The sequence below is a fragment of the Lagopus leucura genome, unplaced genomic scaffold, assembly GCF_019238085.1.
Source record: "Lagopus leucura isolate 7727_CA_CO unplaced genomic scaffold, USGS_WTPT01 Super-Scaffold_100021, whole genome shotgun sequence".
Lineage (NCBI taxonomy): Eukaryota > Metazoa > Chordata > Aves > Galliformes > Phasianidae > Lagopus > Lagopus leucura.
Genome location: NW_024962274.1, coordinates 560,323 through 583,338, shown reverse-complemented (window position 1 = coordinate 583,338; position 23,016 = coordinate 560,323). Strand labels below are relative to the sequence as shown.

Sequence of the window (23,016 nt, the reverse complement as noted above, 5' to 3'; positions counted from 1 at the left end):
CCCATCCTACGTGGCAGGCATGAGGCCAAGCACTGCATCCCGCTCCAACCGGGTGGATGCTCGACTCCCTGATACCCGTGTGCCCCACATCCCAGCCTTCCCCAGGGTCACGGCACAGACTGTCCTATGGGCACTGGGAAGGGCCAGGGAAGGAGCAGGAGGACACGTGGTGCTGGGCGGTGTGTGGGGTGCTGCTGGGCAGGGATGCCCGGGGAGCTGCTGCGGTGGGACAGCTGCACGCTGGGATGAAGGGAGAGAGTTGGGTCTGGGGATGGGGGGACGAGTTGGGTCTGCTTTCTCCTCACACTGCAGGACCTGGAGGTTTTCTGGAGCCGTTTGAGAGGAGAGGGCAGCGTGGGTCCCCCGGGAGGAATATGGGGGCTTTGGGAAGAGGTTGAGGTGTCTCCGTGGAGCAGGAGGGGAAATAGTCCAAAAGATTTCCTGCGGGTTTCCCAGCCCGGCTCTGGGGACGGAAAGGCGGCGGCGGGGGGTGGGCAGAGGGGCAGGGCAAGAGTTAAGCTACCTGCCGGTCCGTCCCCCTTGGCTCCACCTCGTTGAGAGGGGAGGGAAAAGGGAAAAAGGAAAAAAAAAAATCAAAACCGGGGAAAGAGGAAAAGGAAGAGGGCAGAGCGCACGGACCGCGTCCCGCTCCCAGCATGTTCCAGTGGTGAGTGTCAGAGGGGGGGGGGGGGGAAAGGGTGGCGGCTGTCCCACGTCCCCACGTCCCAGAGGGTCGCTCCGTGCCGGGACGCAGCCGGGGGGCTCAGCTCTCTGCATCCCCAGCGCTGCTCTCTTGTCGCACCGAGGGGACGCGTCGGTGGCATCGCGGGTTGGGGACGGAGAGTCGGGAGCACGGAGTTGAGGGGACGGCGGGTGGGGAACAACGGGTCGGGGATCCGTTCAGCTGCTTTTTTTTGGAGGGCTTCGGGGTTTCTCCACCCGACTGCGGTGTTTCGGCCGTTGGCAGCGCCAACAGAAGGGCTCTGTGCTGCTGCCGCTGCCCCTTCGCCTCTAATTAAGGGGCCGGGAAAAGCCAAACAGAGCGATCCTCGGGTGCTTAAAGGGGTTTTCATGCGGCTCAACAGTGGCAATGTGCCCCGACGGGGAGGGAGGACGAAGAGCCCTGAGCGCTCGGAGTCTCCGCAGCATCGCCACCCATAGGGCGACCTCCCCACCTCCCGGTCTCTCTGCACACCGCTGTGGCCAAATCACAGTGACGCTTTGAGCTTTCCTTGGGGGAGAAAAGGCAAAATTGGAGGAGTGTATCTAATGCCCTCAACGTGCCCTCGACAGCATTGACACCAGTGGGGCCGGCTGGGGCCAGTGAGAGCCCGACCAGGATGGCTGGTGGTGCCCAGGGACTCGATGATGGTGCTGGGGATGTGGTGTGGATATGAGCAGGGCTCTGGGGCTGGGCACAGCAATTCCCGTGCCATGGTGGACCCCAGATGCTGCCTCACCATCGCGTTCAGCAAATTGGTGGGTGTGGGGTCTTGGGAGAGCAGAGTGGGGTCTTGACCCCATAACGTGATTCCCACCTCAGGAAACCAAAGGGCAGAAGGGCTGGAGGTCAGGAAAGCCCAGCGTATGGTTATTAATCCTTGGCCCTGTGAAATGCTGGGTTTGGAGTGGAAATTGCCCATAGTTGTGGCTCAGGGTCCACACGTCCCCATCGCTTTCCCAGGCCAGGATCAGCGCAGTGGGGTTATTCTGAGAGAAGCCCAGGTGCTGTGGGGCAGGTGATGGGGAGAGGTTCTGACCCTGGGGTCCAAATGGGATTAAACTGCTGCCACATTGGAAGCAAAGGGTTTCTGAGAACAACCTTTGAGTGGGGATCACAGAAGGTTAAAGGCAGTGGGGCGGAATTGGGGCTGCTCCCTCATCAGTCTCAGGTGAGTGCCCGCATATAAAACCAAATGGGAGCTCTCCATTTGCTGGTAATTGCTCATTTCCGTGCGTGCCCTCACGGTCTCCAATAGCATTCATGCTTTTCTCATGTAAATATGAGGCTGAAAATGTTCCTTGTGCTGAAGGGCAAAACCAGAGCCAGGAGTCCCCAGCTCCCAGTTAGAGGTTCCTCATTTCATAGTCCCTATTGCCACCTGCGAGTGTCACCTGTCCCACGGAGGTGTGACAGTGGTGATGATGATCTATTTCAGGCTGTAGTACATCAGGGCAGGGAGATTCCCAAATTTAGTAGAAATTACTCCAGGTAAAGCAATATATACTGAAGTGTAGGTACGTCATGTGCTCACCTATGTATGCAGTTGTCTATGTAACTGTTTTCAAGTGTTCCTGATACAGAGTGGGGCTAAAGGACATCACAGCTCTATGCTGCTGGGTCCCGGTGAGGTCAGGGCTGCCCGGGGATCCCACACTGCCTTTGCTTTGGGCACATTCCTGCAGTGCACACTCACAGCTGTGGCCAGCTCCTGTTTTCCTGCCCCACTATTGCTGTTTCTTTGTTCTGTTCTTATTAAGGATGTATTGGGCACCCAGCTGCAAACCTCAAGGATGTTTCTGCAGGTTCCTAGGCAGCCTAGTGGTATTTTTCCACCACCGTTGGGCTGCTCGGATGATCCCTAATGCAGTGCCGTCCCCAGCCCTGGGGCACCCAAGAGCAGAGGAAATTGGTGCAGCAGAGCCAGCTGGGGGGCAGCCAGGTGCTCGGGGCACAAACCTGCCTGGCTTTGGTATACATGGGGCAGTAGCTGGGGGGGTTATTGGGTGCGGCAGCAATCACTGGGTCTCTTTTGGGCTGCAGGGTTTGTGGCTTCCCATGATGGCCCCCAGTTCCTTCAGATGAGCCTCCCACCGCTGTTTTCCTCTCCTTACTCCTATCTCATCCCTGTAGGAGGAAGACCATCTACAAAACAGTCTGCCTGTCCTTCCTGCTGGTGATCACGGTGACAGTGCTGCAGCGGGGAATGGCCCCCAGCCAGTTCCTGCAGGGCCAGCAGCAGAAGGAACTGCCTACCCCAGAGCCCCTGAAAACACAGAAGAGAGACAACGCCTTCTCCATCACCAGTGCCTTCTGGAAAAGCAAAAAGGAAAAAGCTCCAGGCAAGGAAGAGGACGGAGGCATGACAGAGAGGCAGGTGAAATCATGGGACATCACCACTACCAACTGCTCGGCCAACCAGAACTTGAGCAAACTGGACTGGTTCAAAGGGCTGGAGCCCAACTTCCAGCAGTTCCTGCTCTACCGGCACTGCCGCTACTTCCCCATGCTGATCAACCACCCCGAGAAGTGCAGCGAGGACGTCTACCTGCTCATCGTGGTCAAGTCCATCATCACGCAGCACGACCGCCGCGAGGCCATCCGGAGGACGTGGGGCAAACAGAAGGAAGTGGGGGGCAAGAAGATCAGGACGCTCTTCCTATTGGGCACGGCCTCCAAGGAAGAGGAGAGAGCCAACTACCAGAAGCTGCTGGATTACGAGAACCACATCTATGGGGACATCTTGCAGTGGGATTTCCTGGACAGCTTCTTCAATCTCACGCTCAAAGAGGTCCACTTCTTGAAGTGGTTGAACATCTACTGCGACAACGTCCGCTTCATCTTCAAAGGGGACGACGACGTGTTTGTGAGTCCCGACAACATCCTGGAGTTCCTGGAGGACAAGAAGGAGGGAGAGGACGTCTTTGTGGGGGACGTCCTCTACAATGCCAGGCCGATCCGGAGGAAGGAGAACAAGTACTACATCCCCAGTGCTCTCTACAACAAAAGCATCTACCCGCCCTATGCGGGTGGTGGAGGCTTCGTCATGGATGGACCGTTGGCCAAGAGGCTGCACAAGGCCTCAGAGACGCTGGAGCTGTACCCCATTGACGACGTCTTCCTAGGGATGTGCTTGGAGGTCCTCAAGGTATCGCCCGTTGGGCACGAGGGCTTCAAAACTTTTGGCATCGTGAAGAACAAGAACAGCAAGATGAACAAGGAGCCGTGTTTTTTCCGGAGTATGTTAGTGGTTCATAAACTGCTGCCTCCAGATTTGATCCAAATGTGGGACTTGGTGCACAGTAACTTGACGTGCTCAAGAAAACTCAATGTCCTTTAGCTCATTCTCTCTGGAGAGCTGGGACTGAGTGGGGACATAACAAATGGGACGCAATGAGCCTCTGCTTGTGGCATGGCAAGGCTTGTGATGGTGGTTGTTCCTGTACTGTAATGTGGTTCGCCTATCTCCAGCTGGGTTGGGGGTTGCTGAAAATGAAGAAAGGGAAAAAAGAGAAAAAAGAGAAATCCTAGCACAAAGAGGGAAGGGAGAGAAAGAGAGGTCTGTGCCCTGCAATAGGTACCACCTCCAGGTGGGGCTGGGGGAGGCAGGAGGGGATTTGTGCTGGATGTTTAGGGTCTGGCTACCCAGGAAATCTGCTCCAAGGGGGTCAGTGGTCTACGTGCACGTGAACACTGCTCAGAAGCAAAGGGGATTGTATCTGTACCTGAAACGCCTCCTCCGTGGTGTGTCATGTGGGGGGACACAGGGTGGGCACACCCTGCCATCGCCAAGTGCAGGGTTGCACACCCCCGTGTCCCTGCATGCTGTGGATGTACACAGCCACATCCGCAGCCCTGAACACGCACGGCGAAACGCACACATGTGTGTGCTTGCTCTCTTCTCTCTCTCTCTCCTTCTCTGGTGCCAGACATTGAAAGGAAAAAATTTCTACTACCTCAAAGGTCCCCCTGTGCAGTGCCTTTTTTTTTTCCCCCTCCTTTTCTTAATGTGTTTTGGAAAAGTGCCTGTTTCATTCACTCCAAGTCTGTATGTTCCTCAGGTTAGAAAACAAACAAGAAGGGGTGTACAGCAGCCAAAGGAGGCACTGTGGTGCCAAGCCACACCACTTCTCCTCTGCAGATGTCCTTCGTCTGCTGGGATGAGCTGCAGATTTGAAGGGAAAAAAGAGAAAGAGCTCATTTGTGTCCTGGGCTTGGCTATTGGTGGCGGCGCTGGGGGCTAAATGATGATGTTTGGTGATGTTCCGTTTATGGTGACATTGATTTATGATGCATCCAAAGGAGCCACAGCCCCGGGTACCTGCAGGGCCCGAGGGCACCGCTGGGTGCAGGGCTCACTGCTGTTCACCTGGGTTCACCTGGGGCACTTCCTGAGGTGACGGCTGTCATTGCTGTGGGGTACAGCTGTGTGCTCATCCCATCCATGGGGGCACAGAGCAGCACGCAGAGATCTGTCAGCGCTGCTCTTCACCTGGAGGGAAACAGGAACCGCGTAGATTCGGTGAATATTTTAGTTTCAGAAAAATAAAGGTTAAAAGAAGAAAGGGTTCAAAGAAAGAAAAAAACCAAGCCTTCACCTCGTGTCGTTGCTAGCAGGTTTCTGCTGGCCAGGACAGCCTGGATGGTTGGGAACAAAACGCGGTCACGGGCCACGGTGGTCGAAGGGCACAGCCTTAGCTGGGCCGGAGGGGAGAGAAGTAAAGCCTTACGAGGAGATCCCCTCCCAGACTTTCCCTCCCGTCGGCGCAGCCCGCAGCCCGGTGCCGCTCTGCTGCCGCCCTCTGCTGCCCGCCCCGCCGCCGCGCTCCGACCATTTGCCGCCGGGCCGGCGCGCAGCCTCCGAAATAAAATGGCTGATGGCAGCGGGGCGAGCGGCGCTGCACGCAGCCCGACGGAAATGGGGTTTTCTACGCTCTGCGGCGCTGCTCCAGCCGCCAAACGCCGCTTCTTTCTGCGTACGGCCGGCGCTCACGTGGAATGCCATGCGCGAAGGGAGCGGCAGGCAGCAGGCGCTACGCTCGCCCTGCTCCACTAGGGCAGAAGGTCAGCGCCGAGCTGGGAAGATGCCTGGAGTGGCACAGGGTTGGACCGCAGGTCAGAGCCAGAGCGGCTTTCAGCAGGACCTAAAGCTGCAGCCACAGTGCCAGCTCTGTGTCAGCTTCGCCCTGCTGTCAGCAGCACTGCCCGTGTTTGAAAGAGCAGCAGCTGCCCTCCTGCCTTCTGTACCAGCACGCTGCATCCCTCAAAGGCAGCATTGTGCCCCACCAACAGCAGCAGGACAGCAGCCAAGGCCCTGGGCAAGACAAGAGATCAGGGCTGTGCTAAAGAGAGAGGTGGAGGAGTTGGCCCATGTCCAGACCAACACTGGTGACAGGCAACTTACTTCCCCTACTGTGCTTCAAGACGCTGCCTCAACTCCAAGGAGGCAACAGGAAAGAAGGCCAGTACCAGCTTTGGATGAAATAAAACACAGACAGCCTATCATTCTGAAAGAGGGTAAGAGTAGCTGCGGTCCAGGGAAACACTTCCTTGTGTAAAGCATAGCCCCTGTAGAGTGTAAGAGGGGACAGAGCAGGCCAAAGCCAAAGCAGGATGCTGCCTGCACTGATCAGAGCAACCCTAAAGCAGGAAGCCTCCAGCCAGACTTTGTCACAGCCCCTGTTGTAGTGGCACAGAATTAACACGAACCAGTTTAGGTCCTTTAATCTGTCCAAGACAGGGTGCTGAAGCACAAATGATAAAACATTCTGCATTTTTACAGCAAAAAAATGCTACAGAAGTTTATAGGAAAAAAAATATTTTTGTACATGGGTAAAACATTATAAATTCAAGACAACTCACAGACAAAGGGTAAATTCCCACAGCTATCGCTCATTTCTGTTAAAAAGTTCACTTGAATATGCAAGCAGTCAAAATAGCTTGCTGTTCTTCCTTGAAATGAAAATTCTTTCTTCCAAGTGGCTCACAGTACTCCTTTGCACCTTGGAATGTCCTCCGAAGGCTCCGCCAAGATAAAAGGAGAATAAAAACCCCTGGAGTCCTTTCAGATAGTCTCAGAGATCAAGAGAAGGGAAAGGAAAAGGGAAGTTTATTCAAACTTGATCTTCTTCCCTTGTGGCTTGTGATCTCCACCTCCTCCTCTGCCTCCTCGGAAGCCACCTCCTCCTCTGCCTATAAAAAGAGAATGTATCAGGAAACAAAGATGCATGGCTCCCCCTACAGTCATCACTACCTTTCCAAATCCCTCCCTGGTACAGGACAGAAAATAAATTCACATCCAGCACTCTATGGTGGCAGCACCCTGTAACCCCAAGAACAGCTTCAGCTGACTTTTGACTATGGGCCTTAGAAGGTTACTTACCTCCAAAACCTCTGCCACCACCTCTGCCTCCAAATCCACCTCTTCCTCCTCGGCCTCCTCTGCCACCACGACCACCAAATCCACCACCAAATCCACCACCACGCTGAAATTCACCCTTTGGTTTGGCAAAATCAAGGATCACTTTGTTTCCATCTATCTCTCCATCCTCCATAGCCTCTTTAGCTGCTTTGGCATCTTCTGGGGAGCTGAAGTCCACAAACCCAAACCTAGGCAGTGGATTAAGAGAAAGACAGTCAAACCACACGCAACCCATGAACTGTAGCACCACCTACTGGCACTTGACAGCAGTCCCTTAGGTAACAGTAGCATCTGGAACTGTTACTTGTAAACCAGTAAGCGGCTAATCACAACTGATGTAACCACGTTGTGAGTGTGCCACTACCCAGCTGTTAATGTCCTTCTCGTGCGAATCCATAGGCTGCCACTGATCTGTCGGCAGGAAGGAGCTCATTGAGAAGTGAGCCTGCCCAACCACAGCTACATGCCCCCCCTCCTCTAGTTCCACACCATCTACTGTCTCCTAAGAATCACCTACATAAGCCTTAGATACACCCTGCACCACAGATGTTTTTCTCCTGCAGGAACTGAAGGAACCCCCCGTGGTGCTTAACGTACCCTTTAGAAGAGCCCGTGTCCCTGTCTGTGACTATTCGAGCACTTATAGAGCCTTCAAACGATTCTCTTAGCGTCTCCTCCGTTGTGTCCTCAGAAAGGCCTCTGACAAACAACGTTTTGCTTTGTTCTGTGGAAAGAACATTCAGAGATCAGTCTGAGCAAAGCTACCATTAACTTCTCAACACCGCATTCGGCCTGCATTACCGACTCCAACAACAGCTCCCAGGGCTTTTTCTTTTAAAGGAGGCTGAGGCACCCAAAGGTAGATGACCTTGAAAACTCTCTGAACTGCAAACAGAACCTTTCATCCAAGTGCCTCCAAATGGACCCACTTGGTACCATCAAATTCATTCCCCTCCACATTCATCCTGCCATAGATACAAGTGAATCAGTACAGACACTAACAGGGTAACAGACACTGCTGGATCAGCACTTGACTATCTAGAGGACTTTAGAAATCGTTTCATCAGCATTTCAGATAATCAGTCATCACATCCAGCACATCTGCTCATGTCTTTCACAGTTGTTTGCGGTTGTGTTTTTGTTTGTTTCTTGAAGCAGACAAAAGTTGGCAGGAATTGCACACTCTTACCACAGGATCAAGTAATCAGGCACGGAACACTTACGGTTAAATCCTCCTCTTGCATTCATGTTCCCTTTCTGCCACGATGGTGAACTGAATTCCAGCCTGATTGCTCTGCCTTCAATTTCTGTGTTGTTACAGGAATTCAATGCCTCTTTAGCATCCTCGGCTGTGGGAAATTCTACAAATGCATACCTATTTGAAGAGGAAGGTTTCAGTCAGCTTGGGAGGCACAGCACATCAGCAGAGGTAAGGCATTCACCATGCCAACTGAGGACTCAGTTATAAACATACCCTTTAGGCCTGCCCTGGTTGTTTTGTGGCATCTTGATGGAAGTTGCTTTTTTAAACAGTTCCTGCAGAGTTTCTTCTGAGGCAGCATAGGACAGGTTGTTCACAATCAGCGTCTTCGACTCCCTCTCTCCACCTCCTAGAAAGGAAACACAATGAGTCAAGTCCAAGCTTAGAGAGGGAGAGCTCTCTACCTCTGGGCACAAAGTCTCCTCCTAAGGAGATGGCAGCTGTTGCACCCCCTTCCCACTTTGAGGTGAGGCACAAAGCCAAGAACCAATGCTGTTCTGGTCACCTGGACTAACTGCCCTTTTTTGTCAGAAACATGCAGGAGAAACCTGCAGTGCACGCCATGTGGAGCACAAGGAAGGGAAAAGGCTCCTGCCCGTTATCTCACAGCTTTGCTGCAGTGCTTCAAGTCATTCTGTCCCCAGCAAGCTTCTGACACAAGCAAAGTCCTGCCCTCTGCATGCACACTATTAATCTGAAAACACACCTTTCTGATTTTCTTGTTGGCTCTTCTCACCGGTGTAATCAATGACCATGGCACGACCATCAACCTCTGTGCCTTGTTTCTCCTCCAGTGCTTTTTCTGCCTCAGCTTCTGTTTTGAATTCAATATAGGCCATCCTACAACAAAGAAAGCGACAGTCATTCCCGCAAGGAAATTAATCCTTAAGTTCAGGATTGAATGCCTGAACACATCAAAATGCAGTAACAGCAAACACTTCACAGTTTCTCTACATACCCCTTGCTGCTCCCTTCCTTGTTAAGTACTAGTCGGACCTCTACAGCATTTTCAAACACATTTTTCATTTCCTCTTCAGTTACACGGTAGGGCAGATTCTTCACAAACAGTGTTCTAGCATCTCTCTCTGCAAAGAGGAAAGAAAAGTTCTCACCATCTGCTCCATATCCCTTCTCGACAAGCAGACAGACCAAATAAATCCAGCAGAAAAAAAAAACCTTACAGTACAGATTTGTAGTCCCAAACGCAGAAAAGGCAAGAGCAAAAATTAATTAGGTTACCATTATGTTGTTTCCCTAAAGGCACTGAAGTCTGAATACAGCTCCTAAAGCTTAGGACAGGACCACATGCCCTCCTCATGCACTTACTACGTACTTACACTACTTCCTTCCAGCTCAGTGTTTCAGATTTGCAAGTCAGAACTTGCACAGCCATTTTAGTACTCAAGAAACTACAACACAGGGATCAGACCAGGGAAATGTCTTTTAAGAGCAGCACAGCAGCCATTAGTAATGCCACCCACCTTTCTTCAACGTGCAGATAGCTCAGAACTGAGTCCTACCTTTCTTATTTTCTTTAAGACTTTCTTTGCTCTTTGCCTTTTCCAGTTTGATTTCCAAACCCATCAGCTTCTTTCCATTCAGCTGAAGAGCTTTATCCATATCTTCAGCAGATAAGAAATCCACGTAGCCAAACCGCCTGAAAGAAGAGCAGCTTCACTGTTTAAGCTGATCTATTTCTAATAACAAACACATACAGAAAGCAAGAACAGGGGACTGTGGTCAAGCTAAAGCGTCAATAAAAACACAGGCAGGCCAGCACAGATAAGTAGCAGCAGAGAACAGCAGCTCTGTACTGAAGTGGCAGCTCTCCCTTTAGGGATTAGTGCACACCTGAAGTACACCACCACCATCAGCACTACACGCATTCCAGTCCCTCTTCCAGCTTCCATTTGCTATCCAACAACCACTCCAGCACCCCAAAGGGAATTAGTCACAGCCATCCACATGAACTGCTGCCAAGTCAAAGAAAGAAGCAGCACAACTCCACAGAGGAACTTACTTGGAAGAACCAATTCTGACTTCTGAGACCTGGAGATTTTTCTTGCCAAAGAATTCTTTGATGGCAGTTCTCAGTTCTTCGTAGTCCTTGGTTGGGGTCAAGTTTTTCACAAAGAGCGAGAAAGCTGAAGCAGGTGCTTTGAATGAAGAGACATTTGAACGTAAGGCAAATGAAGAGAGTTGGAATTTAGATTACCAACAGCATTAGCACATCAGTTTTGCTCAAAACTGACATCACATTTCAGTATTAAGTCCCTTATGATCATCATTTGTGCTGAGGAAAAAGAAAACACTGAACATCCACAGCCCCTTCACCATTTCTACACACCTCACCCAGCAGTCCAACAACTCAAATGAGCATCACTTGTGACCCCACGTCACTTACTTTCTGTTTTCTTTTTCTTGGCCTCTGGTGCACTCTTGTTGGCCATTTCTTTTTTCCTTTTTCCAGGTGCTTCCTTGACAGGTTCTGTGGTTAGGGAACAAGAAACAACACTGAAATAGAAGTACATGAACAGAACAACAGCTTCTCCTGCGCTCTATCAATACAGGACTATTAAAATCTTCACTGCTCAAACAGAAGGCCAGCATTACAATTCTGCAGTCCTAAAGACTAAAACACACAAAAAATTTTGCTTGGACACTTTTTTGGCTATTATGGAAAACTATGTTATATAAACTCACTTTCATCCTCACTTTCTTCCTCATCCTCCTCTTCATCATCTTCATCCTCCTCATCTTCATCCTCATCTTCTTCATCTTCCTCATCTTCAGACTCTGCCTTGGCTTTAGCTGGAGCAGCCTTGGCTGGAGGAGGTTTCTTCACAGGAACTGGTGTTGTGTCCATGGCCTCATCTTCAGACTCTGCAACAGGTTGAGTGAGAGATTTCATGAGCATTCCAGATGAAGCCATTTTTGAGTCTAAAAAAAACACTCAGCTCTACAGTTTTGTATTCCTCATGAAGCTTATATGTTCTCAGGAAGTTTTGTAATGTTTCAGTATCCTGCCTGTATCTCAGCTTTTACTGCACTAACATCTCTTAAGGTTTTAATTTTCCCCAACAGTAGAAAAGTAAACACTCCTGCCATATCTGACAGACACTGGTTGCCAGCTAAAGGCAGCTGGGCACTAACTGGACACAGACACACTGCATCACTCCCACTAACCCACCCCTCCACTGAGCTCCCTGAAAGCATCCAACACTTTAACAACTATATTTTCCAAACCTTTCGTTTCTCTAAATGCTTTATGGACCACATACCTTCATCCTCCTCGTCCTCCTCATCCTCCTCCTCATCTTCTTCATCCTCAGATTCCTGCTTTGCTGGCACAACAGCAGGCTTTTTGGCTGGTACAGCTGCTGCGGATTTTTTGGCTGCAGGCTTCACAGGCATTGCTGGTTCCTCTTCCTCATCTACCACAACAGTACAATAAGCCTTTATCCATAGCACTCAGTGTTCAAACTCTGCCAGGCACTTTGCTTCATCCAAGAAAACTCAAAAGGAGTGGCACACACTACAAGTAACACAGCTGCAGTATGGAAAGTTCTCCAACATTTACCAAAGCCCCAACTTTCCTCCCTCCCTGCCCTTCTGTATGCTGCATTTTGCTGCACTGTCAACTTCAAAAGTAATCAATTTCACCTACAAGACCAAGCCAACTTTGGTCAACTCACAAAGACAGAAATGAGTTCCAAAAGTAACTTACCAGACTCCTCTTCTTCATCTTCATCTTCCTCGTCATCTTCCTCATCATCTTCATCTTCTTCCTCGCTCTCTTGCTTCTTGGCATTCTTGCCATTTTTCGCTCCTTTGCCTAAGACAGCAGCCTTTTTGGGTGATGGAGCAACAGCCTTTTTAGCTGGAGTCGCCACAGCCTTCTTGGCTGGCGTCACTGCCTTTTTTGCAGGAGTGGCAGCCTTCTTTGCAGGGGTAGCAGCCTTCTTGGCTGGTGTAACTGCTGCTTTCTGTTGTTTCTTTGGAGGGACCATCATCTGAAAGAGATTTATTGAATGTGAGACTAGTGCTGCCCCTGATGGGATACCAAACTGATGAAAGTGACCCCTCAGTGATATTATGCCTTCACAGCCATTTAGAACTCTGCAGAACTCATGAAGCTGGCACTTTAGGAGCTGCAGCAAGCATGTAACTAGCTCCTTATGCCAAATTAATTGAGATTCTTGCTTTTTCTGTGCCACTGCTGCACCTGTTCTGCCTATTCCATTAATTCAGTTAAAACACTAATAATAACTACAATCTAAAAAACTTATTTTTCTGACACTAATTTTTGCTTTTTACCTTATTTGCCTATTCTGTTGAATTACTGTAGCTTGAAAGCAGCTTTTTAACAGGTTAACAGCAAAACATCCAGCAACTGTCTGCTCCTGAACCAATCCCAACAATCCCTCCTTCCCTTCAACAGGAACCAACACCTTGAAGTTTTCACTCCTGTGCATTAGGTGTGCAATAAATCAGTTACTGCTGATGAATTAACCATTCACTCACTCTTAGCTACTCAAACCAGCTTTAAGATCCCCACAGTCCTTCCAACGCCAGGAAGCAGGGCTTGAGCTGCTCAGCCCTTCCCTCACTGCTTTCCCCTTATGCAATCCAGTTAATCCTTCAGGCACAACGAACATCCCCCCAAGCTGTTTACCAGCATGGATTCCCCACCACATCCCCCCATAACTCTCAGCCACTTCTGAAGCTCGTGGCTGCACGCGCTCCACAGAAGGCTCACCTCTTCCCCACTGCTTTCCTCTAAATCGGAGGACTCTTCCTCCTCGCTTTCCTCGACCTTTTTAGGGGGAGGCGCCATTTTTTTCTGCTTCATTTGGTTCTTGGGAGTCTGCGGGAGAGAAGGGACCGTGAGAATGCGTTGCGGTACAACTAAAAGCACCGGGCGCGCCGCGGGGCGGACAATCACCCCAACCACGTGGCGGCCCAACACGCCCCGCCCGGCCCGGAGCTCCCCGCGTGGTGTCCCCGTTCCTCCCCCACCCCCACGTGTTCGCTCTCCGCTGCACCACGTGGCCGGCCCCCCCTTTCCCCCCCCCTCGCTCCGTGACCCCCCTACGCAGACCCCCCTCCCGCCCCGCGCGCGCCAACATGGAGGAAGAACGGGGGAGGGGGAGGGGGGCGCGCTCGAAACCTTTCCCACCGCGCGCGCGCGCGCCCCTCCCCTCGCCGCCATTTTCACTGTGAAGGAAAAAAGAACGGGCGAGAGGGTCGGGAACGGCCGCGCGGCGCTGGCGACGGCGGGAAGAAGCGCGGCGAGCCCCGGTCCCCCCTTGGGCCCGGCCCCGCGGGCTCAGAGCCGGAGGCCCCGCCGCGCCCGAAGGCCCCGCCCGAAGGCCTCACCTTGGCGAGCTTCACCATGATGGCGGCGGTGCCTGGCGGCGCTGGGGCGGCGGCCGAACTGCTTCGGGGGGCGGGAGTGCGCGTCCCTGGGGGGGTTACGGCGGGGAACGGAGCGGGCCCCGGGAGCGGCGGCGCGGCGCTGCCGATGCAGACCGGGGACTGAAACGAAAGAGCGAGCGCACGGCCCTTCCGCTGGCTTGCCTAGCCCTCGGCTTCGCCCCGCCCACTCCGCCCCCGCTCCGTCCAATCGGCGCTCGCGCCGCGCCGCGCGGCCAATCGCCGCTTCCGCCCCTCGAGCCCATTCGCCAATCGACGTGGCTTTATCATCAACCAACGGGAGAGCGCGTTACAGCGTGCAGCAAGTGGAAAGCTCGCGAGATGTGGGACGAGAACTTGGGATCTTAACGCCCGCCCTCGAGGAAGTGGGGAGACCAGTAAGAAGGCGGCAGCTCGATGCCTGCGCTCTGATTGGACGGAGCTCTTAGCGGAGAGCGGGCGTGTCCGGGACCGCGGGAGAGCACGTGGCGGGCAGCGGGCCACGTGGTGGGGCCGGGCAGGGGGCAGCGGGGGAGCGTAGGGGGCACCGGGAGGGCTCGGCAGTCCTGACGGAGCTGGGAGCTGGCTCCCAGGCTGCTCAGGTACTAGAAGGAGGGGGGGAGGGAGGGGGGGGTTGCTGTTTTATTCGGGAGCTCCTAAATTATGGCACTGGGGTCAGGGGTTCCAAAATTATGGGGTCGGAATCTGTCTTGCTCTGCCCGTGCCCCTCAGCCCCGATATTAACCCCCGCTCCGGCACTGACCCCTCTTCTGCGGGGCTGCGGCAGCACTAGTGTGAGTCCTGAAGCAGGAGAGCGAGCAGCTGCTGGCGTGATGCTTGCCTTGAAGGACCCCAACTGTGCTCCTATCCTTGGAGAAAAATAAACTGCGTCCGCACGATGGATGACACTGAATTTGTTCATTGGGAGATAATATTCCTGTGGGGTTTTATTTCAGTGCATGCAATATTGGGTGTAAATGGTCCTGGGCAGCCTCTGGCACTGCCCCCCCCGGTGTGGTATTACTGGAGCCCAGCTCTGTCCCCAGGGCTCCAGGCTCACCCCCGTATTCCCTCTGCCCTTCCAGGGCTGCTGGAGAAAAGCTCCTCACCTGGGGGAGAAAACCTAAAGAAAAGAGGTGGGGACTGTGAATGAATGAAGTAGTATGTGGTGTGAGGAGGTGCCCCTGGATGCTCAGGGGGGACCTGGAAATGTTTTGCCTGCCTGCAGACAGACTGACACCATAGGGAGGAATGGAGGTGGGGCAGGGGGACACTGCTAGCATCACTGTGTCTGTCACATGCGCTTGTGGAATATGATCACTCAGACTTCCAACCTCCACATGCTGCAGGAACCATCCCTGAGTGCCCAGGGTGCACCAAAGCCCCGTGTTAGCTCTGCAGCACAGCTCAGAGGGAGCCTCAGGGCCAAGGCAGGGCTGCAGCCATCTGCAGCATCAACGTGGAGTAATGTGGCCAAAACAGGTTTAGCAGCTCCGTTTGTGGCAAAAACGCTGTTTAGGTGGAGGAGGAGGGACCCTGAAAAGCAAAGGATCGCTCTTTGAGAAAGTGCACAGCCAGGAACCAGTGTGGCAGAAAGCAGTACAGCGCCTGGAAATGGTCTGGTGGCACCTGGCCCTGTGAGCCCAGCATTGGCTGGTGTTCCCCAGGGGATGTCCCCATAGTCATCTCATGAATGAACTCTCAAAACCCATGGCTGGAGAAAAGTGAACCAGACTGGGACATAAATTTGGGACCAGACATGCAGAGACAGTGATTTTCACTGAGCTGAGAGCCATTCCCTCCGAGCAAACAAGTGCAGACCGTGCTGTCAGACCCTTATTTGATTTGTCTCCCCACGGCACTGCACCGTTTGCCTTCATTACTTTCTCTGTCCCTTACCATAGTCTTATCATGGAGCATCTGTCCAATAAAAGGCCTGTTAATATAATTTATATCCAGTTGTCACTTTCTGCCTCACCCAGGAGAATGGGCTCCCTGGGTGCGCCATGCCTTGGAAAAGCAGTTATCCTGAGTGGAAGAAGTGACATCCTAGCAGATTTTATTGCTACGTTCAGCTTTGGGAAGTTACATTATGTGGTCTGCATCCTGGGATGGGGAGCTCAGGATGCTGTTTCCTCTAGAAAATCCTTTCTGAGAATGAAATGAGCTTCATCCTCAGAAAAGTGGTGAAAAAGCAAACTGCAGTGATGTTACAGGAGCCCCGAGCTGTGGGTGGTGTGGTGTTAGTGCAGCTTTGTGCTTCAGCCATAACCCTCTGAAGGATGTATTGAAGGAACGAACGAGCTGCAGGAGGATGGCACGTGGGAGCAGACCATCCTGAAAGCACTCACAGGTGATCCATAAGGAGGAACCAGTGGAAACCTGAGCACTAGAAGGGAAACTGCAAGAGAAATTAAGTGCGGCCAAGTGCTGGTGGGGTCATTGTGCATGGGGACAGAGCTGAGCCAGTGGGGGAGCAGGAGAAGGGGTTTGCATTTCTCCCTTTGCTTTTTCTGGCTGTGCTGGCAGCTGTCAGGCAGCAAAGGAAAGATAATGAGAGAAATCTGCTCTGTGTCTCTGACAGCTTTCTCCAATGTGTCACGTTCAATTGTCCCAACAGGAGAAGATGAAACTTCCCTGGCTGCCGCAGCGAACACAAGGAGAAATGAAGCCCTGTAATTAAAGCTGCTATAACTGCCTGGCAGCAGGGCCAGCTCTTGGGTTCTTGCTTGGCTTTGGTGCCTTGGCTGTCCTAAATATATAGAAAATTAGATGAGTTTTATCTTTTTCTAGTCTGAACATCACAGCCTTCCTTTTCACAGTGCAAGGTGCTCCATCCTGCCTGGGCCTTCCTGAGCTCTTCAACAACGTCAGCGACTGTGATGGACTTTTTTGGAGAGGTCCATGGGCAAGACCATGTGGTCTTAGAGGGTACAACATGCCTGTCACAGAGCTACTTTGCCATTCACTGGCCAAGGGGAAGGCAGGAAATACACAGAGGACCAAAGCACCCATGTCTCTTGTCCCCACCCAGGTGACCATCACCACCCCACCTTGAAGACAACACTCCCCTTGGCCCCAGATGGCTGCCCCACATGCTACCATGCCATCTCTCATCCGTGCTAATTGTGCATCACTTTCCTTTCTTAACCAAACTATCCCCATAAACCAAAGCAGGTGCTGCTGGGACATCAGTTCCATCGTCCTTACCATGTTGCAGCAGGAACAGGTGCAAGTGATGCTTGGCTGCTGGTGGCCAACTGTCCCTGCACACAGCTGCAGGGCTGGGAAGGGATCTGAGGTCCCTCTGTGCTTCCCACGGCCCTGCTGGGAGGAATGGGATCCGAGCACATCTCTGACACTGATGCTCCATCTCCATTTGCACAGCCCTGGTCCCAGATCCAGCTACAAGGGCTTTGCAAACACTGTCCATGTGAGCTTTCCCCCACCCACAGTCATGTGAAGCAAGCAAAACCCGGCCCCCCCCCCCCCCCCCCCCCCTTCTGCTTTTGGGGAGGGGTGGTGAAGAATCTGCTGGCATTCCCAGTGCCATCCATCACAGCTCCAACTGTCTGGGAAAACTGCTGTAAAACTGAGTTTTGGCTCTGTCAAGGAAAGAAAAAAAGCCATGGCCGTTGCAAACAACCCCGGCACAAAAAGCCTTACAAGGCTGGGGCAGCCTCACAGATGGATTTCTTTTTAATCCCCAAGCGAAGGTGATAAATCTTTGAATTGGAGGCACCATCAAGGGATGCTGCACGGCCAGGGGGATTTGCTGTGCCGCGGTGTGAGCACGTGGGGTTTGGCCACAGCGGGTTCCAATGGGATCGGCTGCTGGGAAGGCACTGCTGTAAATCTCAGAGGACAGATGACAACTTTTGAGAAGCAGCTCTTGGGAAATGAACCATTTGGAGAGAAGGTGGCGGTGCAGAGCTTGAGCCAGGCACGTGCTCCGAACTGTGGGGACAGAGAGAAATGTCCCCCAGCTCAGAGCAAACCCATTGCAGGCATTGTTTTGGAGACCTCCTAGCACAGTGTCCATCCTGCCACAGGGGAAATCTGATCATGCCACGGCTGATGGCATGGCTGGGAGATGTGGGGGTGCCTACATAGCCCCAAAACCTAACCCCATCACTCATCCATGGCTTGTCCCAGCCATCACCTCTGTGCATAGCCCCCAGCAGGGGTAATCCCTCTGATTCATCCTGCAGAAGCACCTTATCACCAGCCACATATCTGTGCAACACATACAAGCACTTGACCAAGCCTGCAGCAGGGATGGTGACATGGAGCCACAGGGTTGTCCCCATGTGCTGTCCCAAAACAGTGGCTGGAGGAGTGAGGTTTGCCCTCAGATTCTCTTTGGGGTGATCATAAACAAACCTCTGAACAGCCCCAGCATCAGCACCTGATACACACTGCTGGACCATCACCACCAGCTTCCCCTCCTGCGTCTCAAAGAGCAAACTGTGCAGCCAAGAAGAGGCGGTGGAGACACATGGAGCATGGCTGTGCCAGGGGACAGCTGGGGACATAACCCCAGGGGGGGTCACCTTCTGCTGTCCCTTGGCCAAGGTGTTTAGTCCCCTGACTTCCCTGCTGCCCTAAGCTGGGGCATGACAGACCTGAAACTCCGCTTGCTGTTGCTGCGCAATAGAATGCTATTGACTGCCAATTAAAAAGCCATTCCCCAGAGGTTTCCATCTGGGGAAGTGACCTTGTGAGGCATAATGGGGCAATAACAGCCATCAAGGAGGCATCTGTCACCTCCACCCGTGGCTGTCTGGGACTGGGAGCGATAGGAGATAGAGAGGGGAGAAAATGGAGATCGATGCACTTTGCCATGTTGACGTGATCTGGAGAGCAGCTGAGAGGATCCTGAAGGGCAGAGGTTAATGCAGCCCCACATTCATCTGCACAACAGGATCCCAAAGGGAAACACTTTGTTAATGGGACAGGGGCTGTGAGCTGGGGCTGGGTCAGCGGGACACAGGAGGGAGTTTTATGAGCACACGTCCTGGCTGGGGGAAAACTGGGGCTAGGAAAGTTGTGTAAGAAGCAGCTCAGCCTGCTCTGGTAGCCATGGGGAGGCAGTCTGGAGTGCTGATATTCCATCCCATGGGAGGATCCTGTGCGCACCAGGATGGCAGCAGCATTGATCCCAGACAGCAAATCGATCAGCCCCTCCAGCCGGGGGGAGCCAGCCTGCCTGCCCACCTGCTGTGGCATTTTGTGACATTTTCCCAGCAGCGTGTCTGGGGACAGATTGATCATCTCCATTCCAGGGGCGGCCCCATGCATCGTGTGTCCCTCTCGCACCTTCCCTACCTCAAGTGAGCAAAGACCCTGGAGAGCCATCAAGGCATGGTGGCACGTTTTGGGGTGCCTTTAGGGGTAGGAGCTGCCATCATCACCTTCCCCGGCAAATTTATTGCACAAAGATGTGTGGATATGCAGGAGGGGGATGAAGGGACGGTGCCTATTACTGTTGTCAGCACGTGGGAGGATAGCGGGGTACTGGGGACAGGTCTGAGTCCCAGGGAATGCAATTAGGGCACAAATTGAGGAAGAATGGCTCTGATTTGTGATTCTTGGTGAGGAACAGCTCATGCAGGGTGGGGATGAGGGGGGCCTTGTGACACCATGATGTCCTCACTTTGTCTGGCCCCAGTGATGAGTGCAGAGGATGCAATGCAGCCTGGTCATAGTGAGGCAAGGGATGGTCTCCATATCCCTGGAGCAGCCAAGAGAAGCAGCCTGGCAGCACACCTGGAGAAGTAGCCCTGCTCCTGCTGGAACAGCACGGTGATGCACGGCCCCATTGCTTCCCTCCATCCTGCAGATGGATGCTGTGGTGATGGTGATGCCAGTGCTGATGGTGGGGAAGCTGTTTTGGTTCCTCCATGTCCTCTTGCTATTCAGCAGAGGGATGTGGCATGTGTGACAGCCTGGCCACCCTCCATCTCCTCCATCTCCTCCAGCTCCTTCATTTCCTCCATCTCGTACTCCTCAGCATCAGAGAGGGGCAGCCCATTGGCACTGGGCATGGGCTCACACTCAGTGCTACGGGTGGTGGCATGGGTGACACTGGGTGAGTGCTTGCATGAGCCTGGCGGGTGCTGGCCGGGGTGACACATCACCTCCTTGAACATCTCACGGAAGCGGGTGGACATCAGGTTGTAGAGGATGGGGTTGGCGGCCGAGCTCAGGTAGAAGAAGATGCCTGAAATGATGTGGACGTACTGGAACATGTGGAGCATGGGGCCAGTCCAGGTGGAGATGAAGCTCCAGACGAGACGATCGGTGTGGAAGGGGGCCCAGCAGATCCCAAACACCACCACCAGCACGACTGCAGAGTCAGGGGCTGTTGTTAGTGGGGTATGGTGCTCAACATCCCAATGCCCTTTTTTGCCGCCATACTTGGTGCCCCAATGCTGGGGAGGCAGTCAGGGGCTGCTGGGGGAAGGGACAGGGAAGGGAGAGTAGTGGGACAGAGGGTGCTTTGGTCAAGCCTCAGGTCAGAGCCTCATGGCCATGGGATGGAGTAGGATTGGAGTCAACCACAACACCCCAAGGTTGTAGGGCACAAGAATCTGGGCTAGGGGAGGGAAAGATCCACTGCCCCAGCCTTGTTCCTTTCCTTTTCTTACCCAGGGCTCTCCTGGGTGAGCCACCACAAACAGACCCCACTGCTGGACCACAGCCGCCAGCTCTGCCTTTGCCCCCACAACCTTCCTCCAGGATGACCAAGTGTTGTGTGTATATCTAGAGAAAACCCCGTGACACCAAGGATTATCAAGACCCCACTTTCCTCCCAGCACCCTTCCAACACCCCAATTGGCTTTGCCTGTCCCCAGTCTCAGACTCACACAGCATCTTCGTGACCTGCCTCCTCTTCACCTTCTTCTGTCCCTGGACTCTGTGATAGTCATTGTCACCACTGGACTTGGCCCCCAGGGCCTCCAGCATCTTCTCTTTCTTGAGCTGCAGGCCGATGAGCAGGTAGAGGATGCTGATGGTCCCCATGGGCAGGAAGAAGAAGACGATGGTAGTGATCTGGATGATGAGATTGTAGGTCAAGCGTGGCTTCACCAGGGTGCAGATCTCTGAATCAGGCACGCGGCCCCGGCCAGGCACATAGAGAGGTTGCAGCCCATGGATGCTGGTGTTGGGGATGGAGCAGATGACTGACACCACCCAGATGGTGATGATGACCCTCTTGGCGTGGTTCCTGGTCACCACATACTTAGCTTTGAGTGGGTGCACCACAGCAATGTAGCGCTCCACGCTCAGGGCGGTGACGTTGAGGATGGAAGCGAAGCAGACGGCCTCAAAGAGCAACGTCTTGAAGTAACAGCCCCCAGCCCCCAGCAGGAAGGGGTAATTGCTCCACATGTCATACAGCTCCAGCGGCATTCCCAGCAGCAGCACCAGCAGGTCAGACACAGCCAGACTGAACAGGTAGTAATTCGTGGGTGTCCTCATGAAGCGGTGCCGGAGGATGACGATGCAGGTGAGTGTGTTGCCCACTGCCCCCACAGCAAAGATCAGCAGGTAGATCACGCAGACAGGGATGAAGAAGTTGGATCTCCGAGGCCCTAAGTATTTATGTCGCAGCTGCTCCTCCGTCAGGTTGGCGTCTTTGGGGTCGAATAAAGCGTCAGAGTGAGTCCTGTTGCAGAGGTCGGGGCTGGGGGGCTCCATGGGGAAGTCTTGCTGGGACAGGGGGAGCTCAGGGCTGAAGCAGTTGATGTAAGGATTCATGGCTGCGGGAGACGTGGCAGTTCACCGGGTGTTCTCCCAAACCCTCTGCTGCTCCTGAGCCCGATCCTCTCTTCCCATCAGGGTTACAAGACTGCTAATCACCACAGCTCAGCACCCCCATCCTGCCCCAGCCAAAGCTTTTCCTTTGGGAAAGCACCCGTAATTTTCCAAAGCTCCCCCTATAGGAACCCCATGCTCCCCTTACCCCGCTTTCCATTTACAAACAGCCCTGGCAGCTCCCTAACCCAAAGTGGCCCCTTCATCCCACCTGTGGGGACACTGTGGCAGGACTGTCCCCTCTCCTCTTATCCCACAGGACACAGCCCCAAAGCCAACCCCAGACTGCGCCGTGCATTGCCCCAGCTCCCCATGCAGAGGGGCTGAGAGGTAAAATAGCTGAGGGGAAAATTAATCTTCCTCTCCAGGAAGGACTTACGTCTCTCTGGGAAGCTCCGGATGCAGGATGAGGTCCCAGTACCCCTATATCAGACGGGGTTGGACGGGGAGGGAGCAAAGGAGGGGATGGAGACGTCGCTGCCTTAAGAGGCAGGAGAAAGGAATCCTGCTTTCCACTTGGAGCTCCGCTCTCGGCAGCCCGCTGCCCCTCTCCGCCAGCTGCTGCTCTCCTCCGTCAGCGAGGGGCTCCCGGGGGGCTTCCTCCCGTCCCCAAACCCAGATCCCAGACCGGGGGCTGGAACCTCGCCGGCAAAGCGGCACAGCGGAGGAGATGCTCTTCAGGAGGGGAGAGGAAATACGTTAAAGTCATAAACTCCATTGACTCGAGAGAGTCCCGGGGGAGGGCAGCACGGCCGTCTCCATCCCCACCAGCAGCCTTCACAACGCGCTGATTTGCCATTTGCGTAGCGAAGGAGGCATCGATCAGCGCTGCTCTGCCGACACTAGCGGGCGCGGGGGCCGGAGTTGGACGGAATTCTGCAGGGAGGGCGCAGAAGGAGCCGGCGGCTGCTCGAGGTCTCCGGGCTCCCAGATGTGCAATCCCTGGGTCCTCCCCGTCGCCGGCTGCCCGAGCTGGAGCCCATCGCCGCTGCGATCGCGGCATCACCTCTCGCCGTGCACCGGGCTCGGATCCCTCCCGCTGCCTGACCGTCCATCTGTCTGTCTATCTGTGAGCCTGTCTGTTTGTCCGTCTGTCTGTCTATCAGTCTGCCTGTCCTCTGCACTGATCAGCCCCCACCGGCTGCAGGGTAACAACCCCGCTCTGCAGGCATGTGGACACGTGCACACGCACACCCCCCACACACCCCCTGCGCTCACATGTCCCAGAGCACCGTGACAAGCTGCCCCTCTCCCCCCGCAGCTCCTCTCTCTCCAAAAACATGCGCCTCCCTTTTCTTTTCTTTTCTTTTCTTTTCTTTTCTTTTCTTTTCTTTTCTTTTCTTTTCTTTTCTTTTCTTTTCTTTTCTTTTCTTTTCT

General features: G+C 53.5%; 3 protein-coding genes and 3 non-coding genes across 8 annotated transcripts; 1 reads left to right on the top strand and 5 right to left on the bottom strand.

The window, feature by feature from the left end:
* Positions 1–606: 606 nt before the first annotated feature.
* On the top strand, positions 607–4,683 carry B3GNT7 (UDP-GlcNAc:betaGal beta-1,3-N-acetylglucosaminyltransferase 7). The gene is made up of 2 exons (XM_042878127.1): positions 607–667; positions 2,855–4,683. The coding sequence occupies exons 1-2, from the start codon at positions 657–659 to the stop codon at positions 4,059–4,061; spliced, it is 1,218 nt and encodes a 405-aa protein (XP_042734061.1). The 5' UTR covers positions 607–656; the 3' UTR covers positions 4,062–4,683.
* A 1,736-nt stretch (positions 4,684–6,419) lies between these two features.
* On the bottom strand, positions 6,420–13,965 carry NCL (nucleolin). 2 transcript variants are annotated; one of them, XM_042878113.1, is made up of 15 exons: positions 13,783–13,965; positions 13,163–13,270; positions 12,131–12,416; positions 11,685–11,837; positions 11,107–11,286; positions 10,808–10,891; positions 10,424–10,559; positions 9,924–10,060; positions 9,362–9,488; positions 9,110–9,243; positions 8,617–8,752; positions 8,366–8,517; positions 7,740–7,866; positions 7,104–7,330; positions 6,420–6,913 (listed from the first exon to the last, which is right to left on the bottom strand). In XM_042878113.1, the coding sequence occupies exons 1-15, from the start codon at positions 13,798–13,800 to the stop codon at positions 6,831–6,833; spliced, it is 2,088 nt and encodes a 695-aa protein (XP_042734047.1). In that variant the 5' UTR covers positions 13,801–13,965; the 3' UTR covers positions 6,420–6,830. The 2 variants fall into 2 exon arrangements, with proteins under 2 accessions (XP_042734047.1, XP_042734048.1); XM_042878114.1 differs by having other exon boundaries at positions 10,424–10,547.
* Positions 7,438–7,584, bottom strand: LOC122184072. The gene has a single exon (XR_006180474.1). It is a non-coding gene; the product is annotated as a small nucleolar RNA SNORA75 (small nucleolar RNA).
* On the bottom strand, positions 8,161–8,237 carry LOC122184074. Its single transcript, XR_006180476.1, has one exon. It is a non-coding gene; the product is annotated as a small nucleolar RNA SNORD20 (small nucleolar RNA).
* Positions 10,630–10,698, bottom strand: LOC122184073. The gene has a single exon (XR_006180475.1). It is a non-coding gene; the product is annotated as a small nucleolar RNA SNORD82 (small nucleolar RNA).
* Positions 13,966–19,217: 5,252 nt separating the features above from the next.
* Positions 19,218–22,564, bottom strand: NMUR1 (neuromedin U receptor 1). 2 transcript variants are annotated; one of them, XM_042878125.1, is made up of 3 exons: positions 22,019–22,564; positions 20,688–21,584; positions 19,218–20,167 (listed from the first exon to the last, which is right to left on the bottom strand). In XM_042878125.1, exons 2-3 carry the CDS (start codon positions 21,580–21,582, stop codon positions 19,737–19,739), a joined length of 1,326 nt encoding a protein of 441 aa, XP_042734059.1. In that variant the 5' UTR covers positions 21,583–21,584; positions 22,019–22,564; the 3' UTR covers positions 19,218–19,736. The 2 variants fall into 2 exon arrangements, with proteins under 2 accessions (XP_042734059.1, XP_042734060.1); XM_042878126.1 differs by lacking the exon at positions 22,019–22,564 and having other exon boundaries at positions 20,688–21,604.
* Positions 22,565–23,016: the final 452 nt, after the last annotated feature.